Genomic DNA, 17,753 nt, shown 5'->3' on the forward strand with positions numbered 1-17,753 from the left:
TAGGAGGCAGCTGGATGAACCAATCCTCCAGTTCAACAAATCCTTATTAGTCAAACACATATTTTTTTTAAACCACCATAAGCTTACTAAAGCAAATGTTAAACACATTTCCAGCTCCAGTGCTTCATGGCCTAATGAGCTGGAAACAGTTTAACCCTTAATGGCACTGGCCCTCACAGAGGGCAGAGGTGCTGTAGGCTCTGCACTCTCTAACCACAGGTGTTTGGCTAGCAGGGACACTGCTCTTACTGGGGATTAGCACAGTGGTCAAGCTGGACTTGCTGGGAAAGCAGGCAGTGAGAGCAGAGCAGTGAGCTCTGCAGCCTTTCCCTGCACTGCCAGCTGTGCCTCTAAAAGCCTGGCCCTGGGAGTTCAGGAATGAAGGTGCTGCTGCCTGGGGTACCACAGCATGGTTTGCACATAAATTCCTCTCTGCAGCCTTCCAGGCCTCTCACAGTAACCCTTTGCTCCTCATTAGTGTCACACAAATAAATGGACACAGCAGAAGTAAAACCTGGTTTTGGGAGAAGAGCTGTCTCCCAGCTGGCATTAATGGGCTTAATTTAGTGACCTGCTCTGACAGTGGAGCTGTTAGTTGAAATGGTAGCAGGCTTTTACTTAATATTTTTCTCAAGCCTTAAGCACATCCGTGGGGTTATGGAGTGTGATCTGACAAAATGATCCTGTCTGGATGGGGAGTAGCTGTGCCTGGGGCTGCATGGCCAGTGCTCTCCCAGCTCAGTAGTTGGGGAAGCACTAGAAAAAAAAAATCTGAACCCTGGTGTGGTTTTTGAAGGTGGATGCTTTCTGTGGGAGGGCTGATGCATCAAAGCTTCAGCTTTTCCTTCCTTTGGTCACTCTCTTTTCTCAGGTAACAAGTGACAGGATGAGAGGGAATGGCCTCTACTGGTGCCAAGGGAGGATTAAATTGAATATTGGGAAATCTGTCTTCACCAAAAGGGTTTGAAAGCACTGGAATGGGCATGAGGGCAGTGCTGGGGTCACTTAAAAATCGTGTGGATGTGGTACTTGGGGACATGGTTTAGTGGTGGCCTTGGCAGTGCTGGTGGAATGCTGTGGAGGTCTTTTGCAACCTAAATGAGCCTAGGATAATAAGCTTAATTAGTGAGTGAATGTGAGCTGTGTGTTTGTTTGTTGCTGTGGGCATGTGTTTAACAAGTCTCAAGCTGGGTTAACCCTAACCTGGCATTACCCAAATTGCTGGGAAGTGCCCTGGGCTGCAGGGCTTGCCAAGAGGATTGGCATTTGGATCTCAGGCTGATATTAAACCACATTTGTGCCATGCCAAAATCAGTCTCAAACTGCAGATCCCACAGGCCTTACTTCTCTGTGTGAGAAGGAGGTGAGACACATCCCAGTGTGCTCCTTGAAGAAGGGCTGAGATCTTCACCCTTATCTAGGGATCAAAAACACCTTGGGAGGGCAGCAATGCCTGAATTATTCTGCTTTGAAATTTCCCTTTTTGTTACTCCTTAAAGTTTTTTTAATGTATTTCTTCCCCTGCTTGGTTGGGCAGACTGACACACACTGTGATGGTGACGTTCAGTCCTGTGAGTGCCTCAAAGGCAGCTGGAGGTCTGCAAGAGGCTGCTGGCAGGATCTCAGCCAGTTTGTCACACCCACTCCGTGTCATCTGCTGATCCCCTCTTCTGCCCCCTTGTTTTTGAGGGGCTGTCTCATCAGAGGGATGTTTTTGCAGTGAAAGTCCCAATGGGACTGACCCAGAAAGACCAACAGCAGCTTTAACTTCCATGGAAAATGCCATTCTAGTTCCATTCCTTAAACTGTGGGCTTTTATTTTTCTTCCAGGTATTTAAATAGAGACTGAATGGTGTAAAACTTCCCAAACACCAAATTAATATTGTTCATTTGAGTTGTCCTCAGCATTGCCAGATATTTATGCCCATGACTAGTGAGACTCCAGCTGCTTGCAAGGTTAATTTCTTTAGTGAGTAAATCTTATTTTATCTCCACAGTGAGTTCTGTAATTGGCATTAAATGTAACATGCATGCCCAGATGCTGAGCATGTGTTAACAATTAAAAAGAGGAGAAAAAGAGCCTTTGGTACAAGAGAATTGCTTATAAGCAGAGCAGACTTGCTATAGGACTTCTGGAGAGCTTTTTTCTAGGGAACAGGTTGTGCCCTTGTTTGCCACCATGGGCAGATCTTGTTCTTCTCTGCTCAGTTTTCTTTTTCTATAAAATGGTGTCTAACCCCACATTACAAAACTACTTGGGATCTCCAGCTCCACAGTGTAAAGCAGCCATAGCAGTCACTAATGGAGGAGAAACAAAACCTCTGGGAGAGCAGATTGCTGGGTGCAGAGCTGTTCATCCCAAGAGCTGGAATTTGATGCTTTTTTCCCCTCAAGTGACTGAATTTCATGCAGTCACTTTCCCACTCCTGTGCAATGGTGCAGTGCTTTGCAGGATGTCTGTCTGTGCTGATGTGACATTTTTACCTTTAAACCTTTCTGTGTGTTCACTTGTTGTGCAAATCCACAGAACCTGAGAGCTCTGTGGGCACACTGTGCTTCCTGGGAGCCCCTGCCTTGTCTGGGAGCAGGGCACTGTGGCCAGGAGCCAGGAAGGCTGGCTTGAAACCCAGGGGCAGAGCAGTAAATCTGCAGGAATGGACAGGCTTGGATTGTCTGTTATGTAAGGATTTTATTTAATGCTCTAACCACTCATCTACAAGAATATTATTGATTGGAGACTGACAGCTGGTCAGGTTGATTTATGTCCTAAACTGAAAAGCTGTTTGATAAACACTGAATATCCACAGTTTTCTGTAATGCCTGGGCTGGTTTGGGCTGGCACAGGTGGGGCTGTGCCCCTCTGTGCAATCTGGCTGGATTTAGGGGGGTCTGACCCCAAGACCCCAAGAGTCTGTTCCACACCATTCAGGGCTGTATCCCATCACTGCAGTGGGATGGAGGGTGGGAGCTGAGCTCCAGGCACCACAGGCTCAGCAGCCTGGGAGGAAACCCCTATTCCAGCAGTCTGAAGTGCCTGCTTCATCCACAGGGCTGTGAGCAGGGGCTGCTGGTGTCCCTCCCTCCCTGACTGATTGCTTTCGAGTGGAGAATTCAAAGACAACACCCTGAAGTGTTGGGGTTGATTAGGGACTCAGCAATGTTTTATAAAAAAGCTCCAAAGTGACCTTCAGTCTGCCCTGGGGGGTGCCACATTCCTCTCCTGGCTTTACAAGTGATTTGCTGTGTATAATCTTAGGAAAGTCACTTCATTTACCTTTTCCTGGCACTACAGTGTGAGAGTGGCTGTGCCAGGTCAGCCCCAGCATCCATTTGTGCAGTGGATGTGATGATCCTTTCCCAGAGTGCTCCTCCAGCCTTTGACAAGGAGCTGAGTGACTCCTTTCATCTGGGCTGTGGAGGTTTGATGAGCTATAAAGGAATCTGTTAAGATTTCTGACAAAGGACACAAATCCATTTCTGGGGCAGGGCTGGTGTAGCAGAGGAGCTATTTTGGTGGGCCACTCATTCATATCTGATTCAAAGCTGCTGTAGCAGTCATAGGAGTGCTAGAGCTTTGTAAGCTGCTTGTTTTTTTACACTTTGGAGAATGAAAATGGATAGGATTCATTTTTGGTTGCTGATGGAAATCTCTCAGCAGGGCAAAGCATTAGCAGCAAGTGCAGTGGAACTGGTGACTGTGGTATTGGCAGTGTGACCTGTCCTCCAGCAGCTTTGACACAGCTGTCCCTGGTTTGGAGAGCAGCCCTTGTGCTCTGCCATCCTGGCTTGGTGTGCAAACAGGCAGCAAACAAGGCACTGAACTGCCTCTGTGTGAGCCACAGTGGTGTCTGCAGTGAGATCCCTGCAGCCCAGCATGGTCTGTCCTGCAGCTCAGGGCTCTCACAGGGTTAGCCTGCCCCAAGGGGGCTGCTCTCAGCATCTCACACCATTTCTCTTAGGTAAATGCTTTGTGTTCCTTGCTGCTCTTACTGAGTGCAGGCAGCACCTTGAGCTGCTGCTTGGCTCCTGCCTTGTGGTGTGAGGCTGCTAGAAGGCAACTGTCCCCTGTTAAGCCATGAATTGTGGTCCAGGAAATGCAGAGCTGCCCTGGAAGCCCTGATGATGCTGTGGGCACAAGGCAAGGCAGTTGCTGAGCAGTGGTTGTTGAAGCTTTTGTCCCTGGCTCCACCCTCCCTGTTATTTTTTGGTGCTCCAAAAGCCTCACGTCATTTTGCAGAAGTGATTGTAGCCCCTCAGGATCACATGAACACTTCAGCAGAGTCACTTCATTACAAGCTGCTCTTAAGATGCAAATAAACCCTCCTAATGCAGTAACTCCAGCACTGCTACACTTCATAAGTCAGCATAACTGCTTCCACAGGGCTGGAATTGCAGGGCAGAGCCTCTCCAACTGCAGAGCAGCTGCGGCACCGTCCGAGCCAACTTGTGCAAAGTGAAGGTGCTGATGCAGTTTGGGAAAAGGTGCTGGCACTGCTTTTATTGATACAGCCTCTTCTTTAAACCCATGGGGCTGCTTGGGTGCTGTTATGGCAGGATGGGTTTGGAGGGAATAAAGAGAATTCCTCTTTGAAGAACTTTTGTGCCTCGGGGGGCTGAGACTCCCTGTCCATCCTCTGCTCATCTCCTGAAGCTGGCAGCTCTTCACCCTGAAGCAGAGGCTTTGTTCTCTTCAACAGGAGGCAAAGCTGCCAACTTTAGGATCAGGATCAGGGGTTTGCAGTGCCATGAGCTCCCTTGGACCATCAAGAGCCAGCTCTTGTCCACCCACCTTCACAGCAAGTGGGGCTGGCAGCTGTGTTAACGTGGTCCTCTCCTCTGTGGAGCTGTTTCTGACTCTCCTGTAAGGCAGATCCAGGTTGTCCTCCTGGCAGGAGTGTCTGTCTGCCCATGAGACAAATGGAAATGGTTAACCAGAGCTGCCAGTCCTGGGGAATTGCTTCAGCATCACTTCACGCCTGACTAATCTCTGTTTCTTTCCTTCTGCACTCTGCCTGTCACTCCAGATGGGAGAGGACACTCTGTGGGTAATTGGTTCCTGTTCCCTCTGTCTTCCTCCTTCCCTCTTACTCACACACATCACTGTTACAGTCTCTTCCATCACTCTGAGTTTGGAATAAAGTTATGATTTGGGTATCCCATAGGAGGAAAACCAGACCTGCAGTTCCTGAATGGGGAAAGCATCAGTGCCATGGGAGGGTGACAGGCAAGAAAAACAGAAAAAGAGACTTTGTGCTGCTGCAATGGGAAGTGCAGCCTGGATCTGATGTGGAATTGATCAGTGTAGCAGATCAGTTTTTTAACTTCCCCCTGTCACTTCTGGTGCAGTAGAAATGCTATCCCTTCTCTCTTCAGTCAGGGCAGAGCCAGCTCTGCCTGTAGGGACCTGGAGGAGCTGCAGCTCCTTGGCTCTGGCTCTGCAGCTCTGGAGCACATCTGCAGTGCTTGGGCCAGAGCACAGGAGCCAGGAGAGGCTCAGGCTGTGCTCTGCAGAGCCCTCCAGCCACTAAAGAGGGGCTGCAGCAGCTCAGAGCTTCCTGCCTTGGAAAAAAGATGTTAAGTCCAGTCTGAAAACACATGGGGGGGCTCCTGGTAAATTCTCTGAGCCAGTCAGGTTTTTTTTTTTCTCCTTTTTATGAGAACTGAAGTCTTAACTAAGCAATAAATCCACATTCTACTTTCCCCCCACCCCAAGGCCTGACATTTAGGGAAAATGGAAGACTTGTGGATAGCTCAAGGAACCCCAATATGTCATTCCCTGTCCCTTGCAGCCAACATCAGTGTACAAGCTGCTTCGAGGTTGGGTTCCTACCCTGCAGCTCCTTCTGATGAGTGTAGTAGGAAATGGTAGAATAGTTAACATCTGGCTTGATTATGCAGAATTATTCAGTCATTTCCATAATACCCTTTGTAAAATGCTTGCTGCTTGATAAACCAGCCTTTCTGCTGCTGCAGACAACAGAACCAGAAATCCTCTGTGCATACAATAATACCTGGGAATGAACTGGGTTCTTTCTTTTCCCCCAGACTTCGCTGCCTGTCAATATAAAGCTTGAAGTTCATCTGCATGCAAGACTATGAATAGGGATGAGGTGTAATAGTTGCATTTATTACTCCTCAGTGAGCCAGTAACAAGATGTAAATGATGTGATATATTAATCTAAGCCATGGCTTGGATTAGAGAGCAGTCAATAGAACAAAACTCTGCTCTGTCAGGCTGTTTCAGTGGGGGAGACTTGACAGTGTAATAAGCCTTATTTTATAAGCTCAATATTAATTGGATTTGCATCCTCTGGCTGGCTTCCTTTGGTCTCTGACTGAGCCTTCTTTTGACTTTGGAATCACTCACTTTTATCTGTTATTTCTGAAGTCAGCTAAGCAAAACTGGACAGCCAGAGCCTGGGCTGCTGTGTGGAGAGGTGGCTGTTGAAAAAGATGAGGAATCTCCTCATCTTCTGCCATGGCATCAAGTAGGGATAAACTGAGTCCCACCCAGGAAAAAAGCTCTTAAGGCCTCTTAACAAAAAGCAAATTGTGTGTGATTTGTTCTTTCCTAACACCTACTTGGAGTGGTTAATGTTGCTCCTGTGAGGACCAGGGGAGGGAGAGGTGCCTGGGAATAGGAGAGAGATCCAGGGCAGCACAGGGATTTGTCACATTTTACAGGTTTTATGGAGGCTAGTTATCTTCTGGTAAGTCACTGTCTTACACCTTTGCTGCTCTTCTCAGGGCAATTTATCCTTTTTATCTGTGCTCTGATGGAGAGGGGTATGAAGCTTTATGGTGTCTCTTGACCAGCATAAAACACATTTGCTGTGAGATCTCTCAGGGAACAGGCTGGAGGGGATCAGAGCAAAGTTAATTCCCAAGTTTTTTGTGCAGAGGGAAAAGGTCAGAGCCTTTTTGGCTCTAAGCATAGGCAATCCTGGAAGCTTTTGCTTCAGCTATATGGTGCATTTGTGCATTATTCTGACACACCAGCACTTACTTGAGCAACTTATCCAGAGCCTTCGTTGACCCAGTTTGTCACATGCTTTTTTTAAAAGCAAACTAACTCCAGACTAACTCCCCAAACCCTAATCAAATGGAAGAGTGAAACCATCTCTGGTGAGCTGTGATGTTCTGGTCTGCCAGCCCAGCCTTTTCCTAATGGGGCTGGCCCTTACCTCACCCCTGCATCATCTTCTGTGGGTGTTTTCAGGTCATGTTCCTTGTCTGAATGTGACCCCAAAAAACCCCTGTTCTAGGCAAAAAAAAAATTACCCTGGTCTTCAGAAGAAAAGCCTGGGACACAGAAAAGCCTGGAGATGTCTCTGCAGTGAATTAACCACTGCAGATCTGTGCCTGTTTCCTCCTGGTTATCTGTTAAGTGCATTTTAAATGTTCACAGGGGTGATGTTGTACTTGCAAACAGCACTTGTAGCCAAGCCCTGGAGCCTGCCCTGATCTCTGAATTCTCCTGAGCATGCAGAGTGATGTGGAAATTTGAAAAATGGGCTTTGTCACTGGAAGTGTGGTCTGGGTGTTTTGTAAAGGGAACTTGTGAGGAGAGAGCTTCTAGGGTGGGCTGCAGAAGAGCCCCAGAGAGGATTTAGTGTTTCTGGAGAGCTGTTTGGGTCAGTGCAGATGTGACTGTGCAGCTTGGCAGAAATTGGTACTGAAATAGCCTGGTGCACTGTGAGGTCTCTTTGCTGTTGGAGTGCCCATTAGATGATGAAGCTGTTTTTTCCCTGTATGAGGGAGGGGAGCATCTTCAAAGCCCCCCTCTCTGAGCTGTTGTCAGAGGCAGCACAGATCCCATTCTCTTTCTTCCTCGTTGCTGAAAGGAGCCATGTGCTGGAGGAACACAAGATGCATTGTGTTTGCCCATGGTTCCTAGCTGCTCCCTAGAAAACTAAAGCTTTCAGGAAGTGAGCCTTCCTGTCAGTTTTATTTTTATGCCATTTCACAGTTACCCCACTGGGTTTTGTGGAGCTGCTTGGGTCCTGCTGGAAGCAGCAGGGCTGAGAGGAAAGCACCAATGCATGAAACATGAAGAAGGGAAGTTTTGGTGCAGACAACAGGCATGAGAAGGGATGGATTTTTGTTCTTATTAACCACAGTGAAGGCATGGGGTAGTTCTCTAGGTAACTCTTCTCCCACAGCAGCAAGCAGCCCCTCTGCTCCCTGTGCTTTCCCAGCACTGCATTTCCATCTGTCCTGTGCAGGAGCGATCCGTGCTGGCCGGCTGACACCTGGCTGAAATGATCTCTGTCTCCCTCTCCTCTCTCTCCTTCTCTCTTTCAGCTTGGCAGTGACCTTGGCGGGGGCATTGGAGGAAGCCCGGCAGTAAGTGCCATTCCATTTTTTTCCCCAATTTCCAAAGCTGCTCAAAGCTCAGGGTTTTTCAGTGCAAGCTCACCCATTGTGTGCTGGAAGGTGCTTTTTAAAGCCCTGAAGGTGTTTGAAAATGGAGAAATGCAACTGAAACTCACAGGTCCCCACCTATGTGGATTTGAGTCCAGCTGCCACCTGGGCTTTCCTGAGAGCAGCCAGGGCCAGAGCTGTTCACTCTCTCTGCTTAGCTCTTCTTCCTCAGAGCTTTTAGTTGGAGCAGCAGCCTTAACCCTGGCAGTCCTTCATCCTTGTGCAACTGCTTTAGCAGCTGAAAGGCCAAGGATGCTTATCCCTGTCACCCTAACCCAGTGTCACCACAGACTTGCCTGAACTCAGTGCTTTCTCTTCCCAAACTCCATGTAAGATTTTTGCCTGGACATCAGGGTCAGGTGCTCTGAGTTTTCCTACTGCATGTGGTCAGTGCTGCCACAGGCCACCTCCTCTGTGCCTGTGCTTTGGGGGTGTCCTCCTGCCTACAGCTCTTGCCAGGACATGGGACAGTTTCAACCTGCTCTTAAAGCAGCCTTGGCTTCAAGCTCATGGCAGCTTATTCCAGAAGAGCATGGAAAGGGAATGAAACATGGCTTGGAGATGCAGTGGGCAGGAGGGAGTGTGCTTCCAACCCACAGCCAGAAGTGGTGTCCCCTAGAAAGCTCCAGTCCCTCTTCCCAGGACTCTGTATCCAGTAATTCAGTGAGGAAAGCAAACTCAGTTTTGAAGGGAGGGCTTTTCAGAGACCCTTGTTATGGCTGCAGTCATTCTCTCTCCTCCTTTCCCTGCCAATCTGGCATTCCTTCCTTCCTTCAGCACAAGGGCAGAGGAGAGCTGGTGGCACAGAACTGCTGTACACCCAGGCAGCCAACAGCAGGACTTGGGAGATGCTTCCCCATGATGATCATACCTACAAAGCCAGGTCTCTGCCCTCCTGGGCCAGCAAAAACCCACCAGGCCCTTCTGTCCTGGTCTCTCTGCCTGTTTCTGGGCTGCTGCCTGGGGAATCCTGTTCTCAAGCACAGGAAGAGAATTTGGGAGTGTAACTTGAGTGTGACTGTCCCATCTGAAGCTGGGCACCTAAAGGTTAATATTCCAGCTTTGATGCCCTCATTTAGGTCCTGGGAGGGAATGATTGCCCTTCTTGCAGGAAGGTTGTCCTCTGGCAGACTCTGCTTCATGTAATGAACCTTTAGGGCCTGAGTGCTGAGAATGCAGAGCTCTGGCTTTGGGTGGGAGTACACAACATGGTCATGACTCCCTTGCTATCTCTGGATATGCAAAATCTTGCAGATTCCTGAAGACTGACGTAGTTGGGGGAAGGTTTGAAGCAATTTGCTCTTCTCCCTGGGTTTATGTAGGGTAGATCCACAAAGCATGTTGTCTTATGAGAAGGAGATATGGAGAAGAAAGATTCCTCTACAGTGGGAATAGATAAGTGGAGCTATAAAAAATGATGTGGAAGCTTGGTTGAGGTGACAGCCGAGTGTAGGGATTAGCTGCCAAGAGCTTTGGAATTCAAATGCATAATTTAGCACTATTGATAAATCAGTGGGGAAGCTGCAAATGGCTTTAAAATATTTAGGATATTGCCCAAGTTCATGGTTTATTTAATAAGCAGTGCTAACACGTGATGTTAATGAGTGCCTGTTCTTTTTTGACTCCTCCAGGTGGGACAGACCTACATTCCCTCCTCTGTTCCAGCCACCTTTGCCCCTTCTCCCACCCCAGCAGTGGTCAGTGGACTCAACGATCTCTTTGAGCTCTCATCTGGCATGGGGATGGCTCCTGGAGGATATGTGGCTCCCAAGTCTGTACGTAAGGAAAAACAGTCATCCCCAGTTTCTTGCCTCCCCTTGAGCTACAAATCTGACATTGCTCACTTGGCCCATTTATTGTGAGTTTCTGGTGCTAAAACTTCAACTCAGTCCCATTAGGGGTGCTCTGGACTTTCCCCAAGGAAAGTAACAACGTGTTGGAGACCATGTTGGTTATTAGTTACAGACTTCAGCATCTTAGCAGTTCCCTCCTTTTACCTGTGCCAGCATTTCTCTAAAGAATGGCTCAGATAAGATCCCAGACTTTCAGTTATATCAGAGCAGCTTTCCTGCAAACCTGCTTCTTAACAAGCTTCCCCAAAAAACTGAGGGCAAGACAGAATTTACAACAACTTTCCCAGCCGGTTTGTTTGTTTATTTGGAGGAATCCAACACGACAGTGGAGATAAAATCATGTGGTTGGGATGATGGTGCTGCAGTGGAATGCAGAGAAATGTTCTGTCAGTGACAGATCACAGAGGCTTTGGCTGAAGCATGGAGTTGGGATGGATCATGAGACACAGAGCATGGCTCTGGAAACTGGCTGTGGAGCAGCTACAGGGAGCTCAGGCTCCTGAAAGGGAATAAACAAAAATTAGCACTCAATTAGCACTCCATGGGTGGATAATTTTAAACCATCCTCTGAAATCAAGGATCTCAAGCTGCTGCAGACCATACTCCAAGATTTTGGTCCTTGCAATTATTGCACCTTATATTGAAAAAAAACCCACAGTAATTTTGGCTTATTTTGCACCACTCAGAAATGGGTCTGGGTTTTTCCCACAGAGGTAATTTGAGAATCCAGAACCCAACAGATAAGAGTATCAGCCCTGTGATTTTATTTGGTTCAAACTTTAGTGTTGTCCTGCCTCTAACAGCCCAGCCAGCCCTTGGAGAAGTCCAGCAGCAGACTGGGTGAGTCTCATCCTGCTGTGATGGACACAAGCTGTCCCTGCTCTTGTGCATACCAATGCTGTTGTAATTTGATTTCTTCCATGGGTGCTGTAAACAAATATGGATTAGGAGCAGCAAGTTTATTCCTCGGTGGTGAGCTCCATCCTTTCAACACCCCATGTCCCATCTTCCCTGCAGTGTTTCTTTAGCCTTTGTGGGCTCAGTGTGCCAATCCAGGTGGATTTCTGAGCTTTATTGGAAAACTGCTTGTTTGTTATCTTCAGGCCAAGCTGCTCATGCTGAATGACATCTCTTGTGTTCAAGGTTTGGCTGCCTGCAGTGAAAGCTAAAGGATTGGAGATCTCAGGCACATTCAGCCACAGGCAGGGACACATCTACATGGAGATGAACTTTACCAATAAGGCTTTGCAGCACATGACTGACTTTGCCATTCAGTTCAATAAGAACAGGTAAGAAATAATTAGCAATGCTCTGTGTTCAACAGATTGAATGCTCCTGGGAAAGGAGTTTGTGCCTACAGTGCTAAATTTCAGGAGGGCTTGTGCTTAGGTGTGTATTGCAGTCATGGAAATAGCTTGGATGATACAGCCTGACCTCTCCATCACACCAAAATTGTGCGAAAGGGCTGAAAACACAGACTGATGAATCTGAGAGGAAACAGGCAGCAGATAGTGCCATCCTTCTCCCAGCTCTGAAACAGCATCTGCCCCATTTCACCTCAGTGGAGTTTTCCAGCAGCCTCGTGAGCTCTTAGGCAGGTTGGTGGGTTTATAGCCAGTGAGTGCCCTGGGCAAAGCAAGAGCACAAAGAGGCAGGATCTGAGCTGCACAAGTATCAACCCATGGTGTCTCTGCCTCCTGATTTAATTGCTCTGCTGCTCCTCAGACTGTCTGGAAGCACAGGACTCTTTAATAAAGCTGCTTGTCACTGAAGGAGCTGCAAGTTGGGAGCCTGTGGCACATGTTCTCCCTGTAACAGGCAGCAGAACAATTCTGTCAGGAGCAGCAGCCACTTGAAAGTTCAGAGCTTGGATGATAGAATTCAGATTGTTCTTGGAAACCCATCTCACCAAAGGACATGACATGGCAGCACAGCCAGGGTGTCTTCCCACCAATACCCCTTCCAGAGAGCTTATCCTGTGGTTTGCTGGGTGTTATCTTCAGCAAGGACCAGGCTACTTCTTATCAAGACTGCAGAGAGTATCTTGTGGCTGACATGTTCTCTATATTCCTTAATATCACTTCACTGGAAAAGGCTTCTCTCTGCTGAAGATCCACTGAAACCATCTCTTTAATCTCACTGCTGCAAATTCAGGATTTCTTGGGACGAATAAGATTTACTTAGAAAAGTCATTATGTTAAATAAGTCTTAGTAAATGTTCTCCCTGGACTGCCATATTTTCTGGAGAGTTTTGCTAAGCTGCTGTATGTGAATGTTTCATGCAAATTAGCCTGGAACAAAAGGCATTTTGTGATTTTTTTTTCCCCCCCATACATCAAGCTATATTTTAGCCACACCTGCTTTGAGGATGTAGAAAGTTTAAATGCTGTACAATAAACCAGCAGTTTTTCATCTTGCAGCACAAGCTCCATGTACAGCCTACTACAATTTATTTACTCTTTTACAAATGTTGTTCTCCTGTCAATGCTTTCCACTGTGCCTGCTGCATTAGAAAGAGCTGCAGAGGGCTGGTTCTTTAAGTGTAAATATTAAGGTTTGTGATTGGGAAGTTTCTATTGCTTTTCCCTCCTTTCCTGCTGCTGCTAATGATATTCACTGCAATCTTGGGATAAAGCATTAAAAAAAAAAAATAAAAGAAAGCTAAAGCTCTGGTGTGCTGTAATATCACAGCCCCATAGCAACCAACTGCAAGTTTGGTTCCCCTCTGAGTCCTGGGGAAAACAGGAGGGTTTGTGTCCTCCAAGGTGAAATGGCTGCAGAAAGCAAATCATGTGGCTAAGCCCTTGCTAGGAATATTCCTAATTCAGCTTCCTAGAGCTGAAAACGAGGGAGAACCAAGAATGGGGCATTTATTGGTTTCTGAAAGAGTGACAGACCTGATAAATGTGGCTGACTGTGCAGAGACAGCATCAGGCTTTTAGTGAATAAAATAAAAACACACACCTGTCCATCCTGCAAACCCCCTGAGACCTCTGAGCTAATGTGAATTCTGCTGAAGAGAAATGCATTTATGAGTGGACACCAAAACATTTGGGCTTCTGTCTGCTTTTGGAAAAAAGCAGCTGGTCTGTAGAGCAGGAGTGCTGTGTTCAGTGTGGGATGTTTTCCCTCTTCTCCATGCTCAGCAGAGGTGCCTGTGGAATTCAGTGTTCCTTGGACTGAGCAGGCAAGTGAACATTGCTGGGACTCATCTCCAGTGGAGGAGCCTCCAAGCAGGCAGCTGGGCCAGGTGCTGTCATTCAGGACCAGGCAGCTGCATGTGTTGATTCATTTGTTCTGCTGTGCTGTTCCCAGCCACATGTTCCTCCCTGGCTGGCTGTTTGTTGTGTGCTGGCTCCAGCTCCCTCTGCCACAGCTCCCAGGGGTGCTGCAGCAGCCATGCAGGGTGGGATGCACCCTGCCTGCAGTGCTCTGGAGCTCAGGAGCTGAGAAACAACACCTGGCTCTGAGTCCAGGTCATTCCTTGCTGGGCAGGCTGGTGCTCAGCACACAGACCAGTGCCATGTGGGCAATGGGAGAGCTCCCAGGAGCTGGCCCTGGGGCAGGATGGTGAATTTGTCAGCAAATGAGGGAGTTTGCCCTGCCTTGTCCTACTTTGCTCATTTGGGCTGTGTTCCCTCCCTGGAGCAGCAGCAGGGGCAGCTCAGGAGTAGTGGGAAGATGAGGCAAGTGGTGCTTGACAAAAGGAACATTTTATTTTGGACAATGCAGAGCTGCTCTCATCACCTCTGTTTTTCTCTTGCCCAGCTTTGGAGTCATCCCAAGCACCCCCCTGGCCATTCACACACCTCTGATGCCAAACCAAAGTATTGATGTCTCTCTGCCCCTCAACACTCTGGGACCAGTCATGAAGATGGAGCCTCTGAACAACCTCCAGGTGAGGATTGTCTCGTTCTGGGCAGGGTGGGGAGCTCAGCAGTGCCCAAAACAACGTGGTAGGGCTCTAATCCTACAGTACCACATGTAAACAGTCAGACCTCATGGATTTGGGCCTCAAGTCTGGCCAAAGCTTAGTCCTCTTCCTTTTCCAAGCTTCTCCCAGAAAAACTGAAATGGAAACTTGTTGAATTTTATGACTTTTTAAGCACCCCAAACCAACTGCTTGCATCTGTGTAGATTAAGGGCTTTGTTGCAGTAACACTGTTCTGTAAGCTGGGCATGAGGTTTGGCTGGATTTAAGAATTGGGGCAGGTGTGAACAGGGGAAGAACCTGTGGTGGAGCAGGCAGAGAGAGCTGTCAGTAAGAATTGAGGCAATTAAAGGAATTGCAGGGAAGATGGCAACTGCTGAGTGATTAATATTTCTCTAGTGCTCTTAAATTCCAGGGTGTTTCACAGAGGCACATCCCTACCCCAGATAGCTTAATCCAAGGCAAACTGTGTGTTCCAGGAGAGGCAGAGGAGAAATGATGTGAGCAGCTAATGTTTTATTAATGAGGGTGTTGGTGCATAGCAGGGACAGCACTCCCTGGGGGAGCCTCTTTATCAGATTGGGCTGTCAATCTGATAAAGACAGACCAGATCCAGGGAGATGTTCCCCTCTGCTTTGGACAAGAGACTGTCTCCAGTGGTCTGGAAATCATCAGGCAGACATTCCATGCTGTGCAGTGGAGGTCAGCAACTCCTGCTTCTGCTCTGGAGTTAAATCTCACTAAGTGTTTAGAACCTCTGGGTCCTCCAGGATGCTTTTCCCAGTATCCCAAAATGCAGTTACCTTGCACTGCAGCTGCCTCTCTCACCTCAGGTCTCCAGGAGGTGGAACTGTGTTGGGTTCCTGCAGTGTAGCAGCCCATAGAGAGGAATATTTTGAAGCAGCTCCTTCTCTTTTTAGTTTGAGAGAATGCAATGCAAGTTACTATTTATTCTGCCTCAGCACCTGTTTTTTCCCCTTCTTTTGACTTCCATTCTGGGCCTTATGACTTATTGATGAGTCTTTGGGCTAACAGCTTGAAATAGCTCCTCTGGCACTCAAAGGAGCAGTCCCACACTCGGGCTCCAAGCACAGTCATGCACTGGAAGAGCAGAGACAGTGAATGAATTCCATGGCCTGCCTTCCACCCTTTTGAGCCCTTCCAGCCTCTGGAAGAGCTGGATTCCCTTTGCAACCAGGTCATGAAGCTGAGGTGGCATTTGGGTCAGCTGTGGTAAAACCTGGCTCCTGCTCTGAGGGGAGTGTGGAGGTGCCAGTCCCAGTCCCAGTCAGCCTCCACAGCACTGGGGACTCTCAACAAGGCACTCTCAAGTCTTTGCTTCCTTTGATCAGGAGGGAAGTGAAGTATTTGGGTTATTAAATCTCTGAAGGGCTTGGAACACAGTTTGTTTCTTGTAGCATCTCCTGCTAGAACAAAGCTAAGAGAAAACATGTGAGGAAACCTCCAGCTCCCTCCTATTGAGACAGTGGAGCATTCATTAGTGCCAGACTCAGTTGTTAATTTGCTAAGGCTCTCATTGCCATAGAAGTTGGCTGCCCTTTTACAATTGGGGAAGCTGCCATATGGAGTAATAGTATATTTCTCTGCAAAGAGTTGAATCATGAGAGCAGATGCCAAGTTAAAAAGAGCACTCCCCTTACTTTTTTGACAGCAGTGGGCTTGATGGAGATCTATCAATGCCCTGACAGCCAAGGCTCTGGTTTTGTTTTGTGGGTTCATGTAGAAAGGATTGTCTTGAAATGTTTAGAAATCGCCTTGGTGACTACTTAGGGAACAATTTATAGCATAATATAGGAGTAGAGAATACAAATGTTCCTGTATTCATTGAAGAACCAAAACACTCATCAGGTTGAATTTACTTAATGTGTTTTTTTTCCTCAGCTAGGGAACATTGAAGCAGATGTAGGGCTGGTTTGAACCTGAGGACCTTATGTTCATCTCCTATTCTGGTGGGAGTTTTTTGTTTTTAGTAACAAGAAAAATAAGTCCTGAAGTAACCAAACTGATAGCTTTCAACTTTTTGTCATGTTAATTATACACTTCAAAGACTAGTTGTACATTCCTTAGGCAACTATTTCAGAAGTAATGAATTCATGTCTTGTTCAGGTTATTTTTATTACCATTTCTAATCTTTCACCCAATACAGCTCACTTAATCTTGACATTTGTAATCATGGAGAGAAACTAAAATATTTGACAAGGTAACAAAAAAGACATTTTTGCAAGAAGATGAGGAGGGCTGAAATATTTTCAGAGGCTTACTTAGGTAAAATATAGCTGAAGAGTCTTGTGTTTGCTAGTCACCTTGCATCTTGTGATACTGAATGCCAGGCTTCTCCCCTGCATCCCAAAATAATCACGATCATTTTCATGACTTGTTGACTCAGCTTTAACCCCCAGTCAAGCAGAGATTTATCCAAAGGGTAAAGCTGGACTGGACACAGCACTGTAGGGCTGACCAAACCTCAATCCCTGCTCTCTGCTTCATCTTTTTAACTTCTGTCAGATTAAAAAGCTGCCTTTGGAGTGTGCCTGTTGCTAAAGAAAATCTGACTTTGTTATTTGTGTGCTTCTAATTTCTGGTTGGGGAGACCTTTGCAGTGCCTTGTCAGCATTGTTGGGGCTGTGGGTGCTGTGGTCAGAACATGACAGCAACAAATAACAACAAGCCCTTGCCCAAAGGTCTGTGAGAGGCTGTGTTGACCTTCCTGGGTGTTTGATAGCCATGGAGACATCTCTGGGAGTTGTACAGGTCTCCCTGGCTCCTGCAGTGTTTCCTTTTCACAATCAAAGCAGTGGTGACACTGCTGGTGACACGTGGGCTGCTGGGGCCATACCAGCTGGGAGAGGTGGGAATATTCTCTTTCCATATAGTTCTTCAAGTCAAATTTGGAATTAGAAAATGCCTGGGCTGAGAGCCTTTCTATGCTAAAGGGAACCACTGTTTCCAAGAATTGGCTTTTAAACAGCTGGGAAATGCTGTGGAATTGGAATACCCAGTGGAGCACACATTGCTCCCCTGATCCTGGAAATGGGTCAAGTGGAGCCAACCTGCAGCCAGAGTTTCAGAGCTCAGGCCTGGCCTGGCATGGCACAAATCTGATCATCTCTTCTGTGAGATTATAGCCCCTTGCAGGAGACAGTGCAGGTGAAAATGAGCTGTAGGCACTCCTGGAGCAGCAGCAAGTCTGCCTGAGGCTGGAGCCACCCTCCTGGGATCCACACTCAGAATGCACCAGCAGTGTGTCACATCCTGCTGTCAGCTGCCAGCCCTGCTTGCTGCAGCTACAGAGCATGCAGCTGAACAAAGCTGGAATGTTTCAAACTAGTTTTTTTTATTGAATTCAGTGAAATTATCTGAGTGTGGAAAGGGAAGGATCTGCCAGCTGCATTTCTCCCTGAGGAGGGGCACTTGGAGACACAGACATGCTGCTGGGCAGCGTGAGCTGCAGGACACTTTGGCAAAACCTTTTTATTGAGACAGAGGAGGAAGGTGCAGCTTCTTCACTGAGGAAATATCAATGT

The 17,753-nt window shown here is 47.4% G+C and overlaps 1 protein-coding gene across 3 annotated transcripts in view; it reads left to right on the forward strand.

Annotated features, from left to right (window-relative positions):
• AP2B1 (adaptor related protein complex 2 subunit beta 1) overlaps positions 1-17,753 on the forward strand; it is a 76,056-nt gene that overhangs the window by 42,624 nt on the left and 15,679 nt on the right. For 2 of the 3 annotated variants that reach the window (XM_030230846.2, XM_030230847.2), the window contains exons 15-18: positions 8,305-8,346; positions 10,056-10,199; positions 11,421-11,566; positions 14,046-14,175. In XM_030230846.2, the coding sequence (XP_030086706.1) occupies positions 8,305-8,346; positions 10,056-10,199; positions 11,421-11,566; positions 14,046-14,175 (462 nt within the window). The remainder of the gene's footprint in view (positions 1-8,304; positions 8,347-10,055; positions 10,200-11,420; positions 11,567-14,045; positions 14,176-17,753) is intronic. The other variant, XM_030230849.2, reaches the window with a different exon arrangement.

The sequence above is a fragment of the Serinus canaria genome, chromosome 19 (genome assembly GCF_022539315.1).
Source record: "Serinus canaria isolate serCan28SL12 chromosome 19, serCan2020, whole genome shotgun sequence".
Classification (NCBI taxonomy): Eukaryota; Metazoa; Chordata; class Aves; order Passeriformes; family Fringillidae; genus Serinus; species Serinus canaria.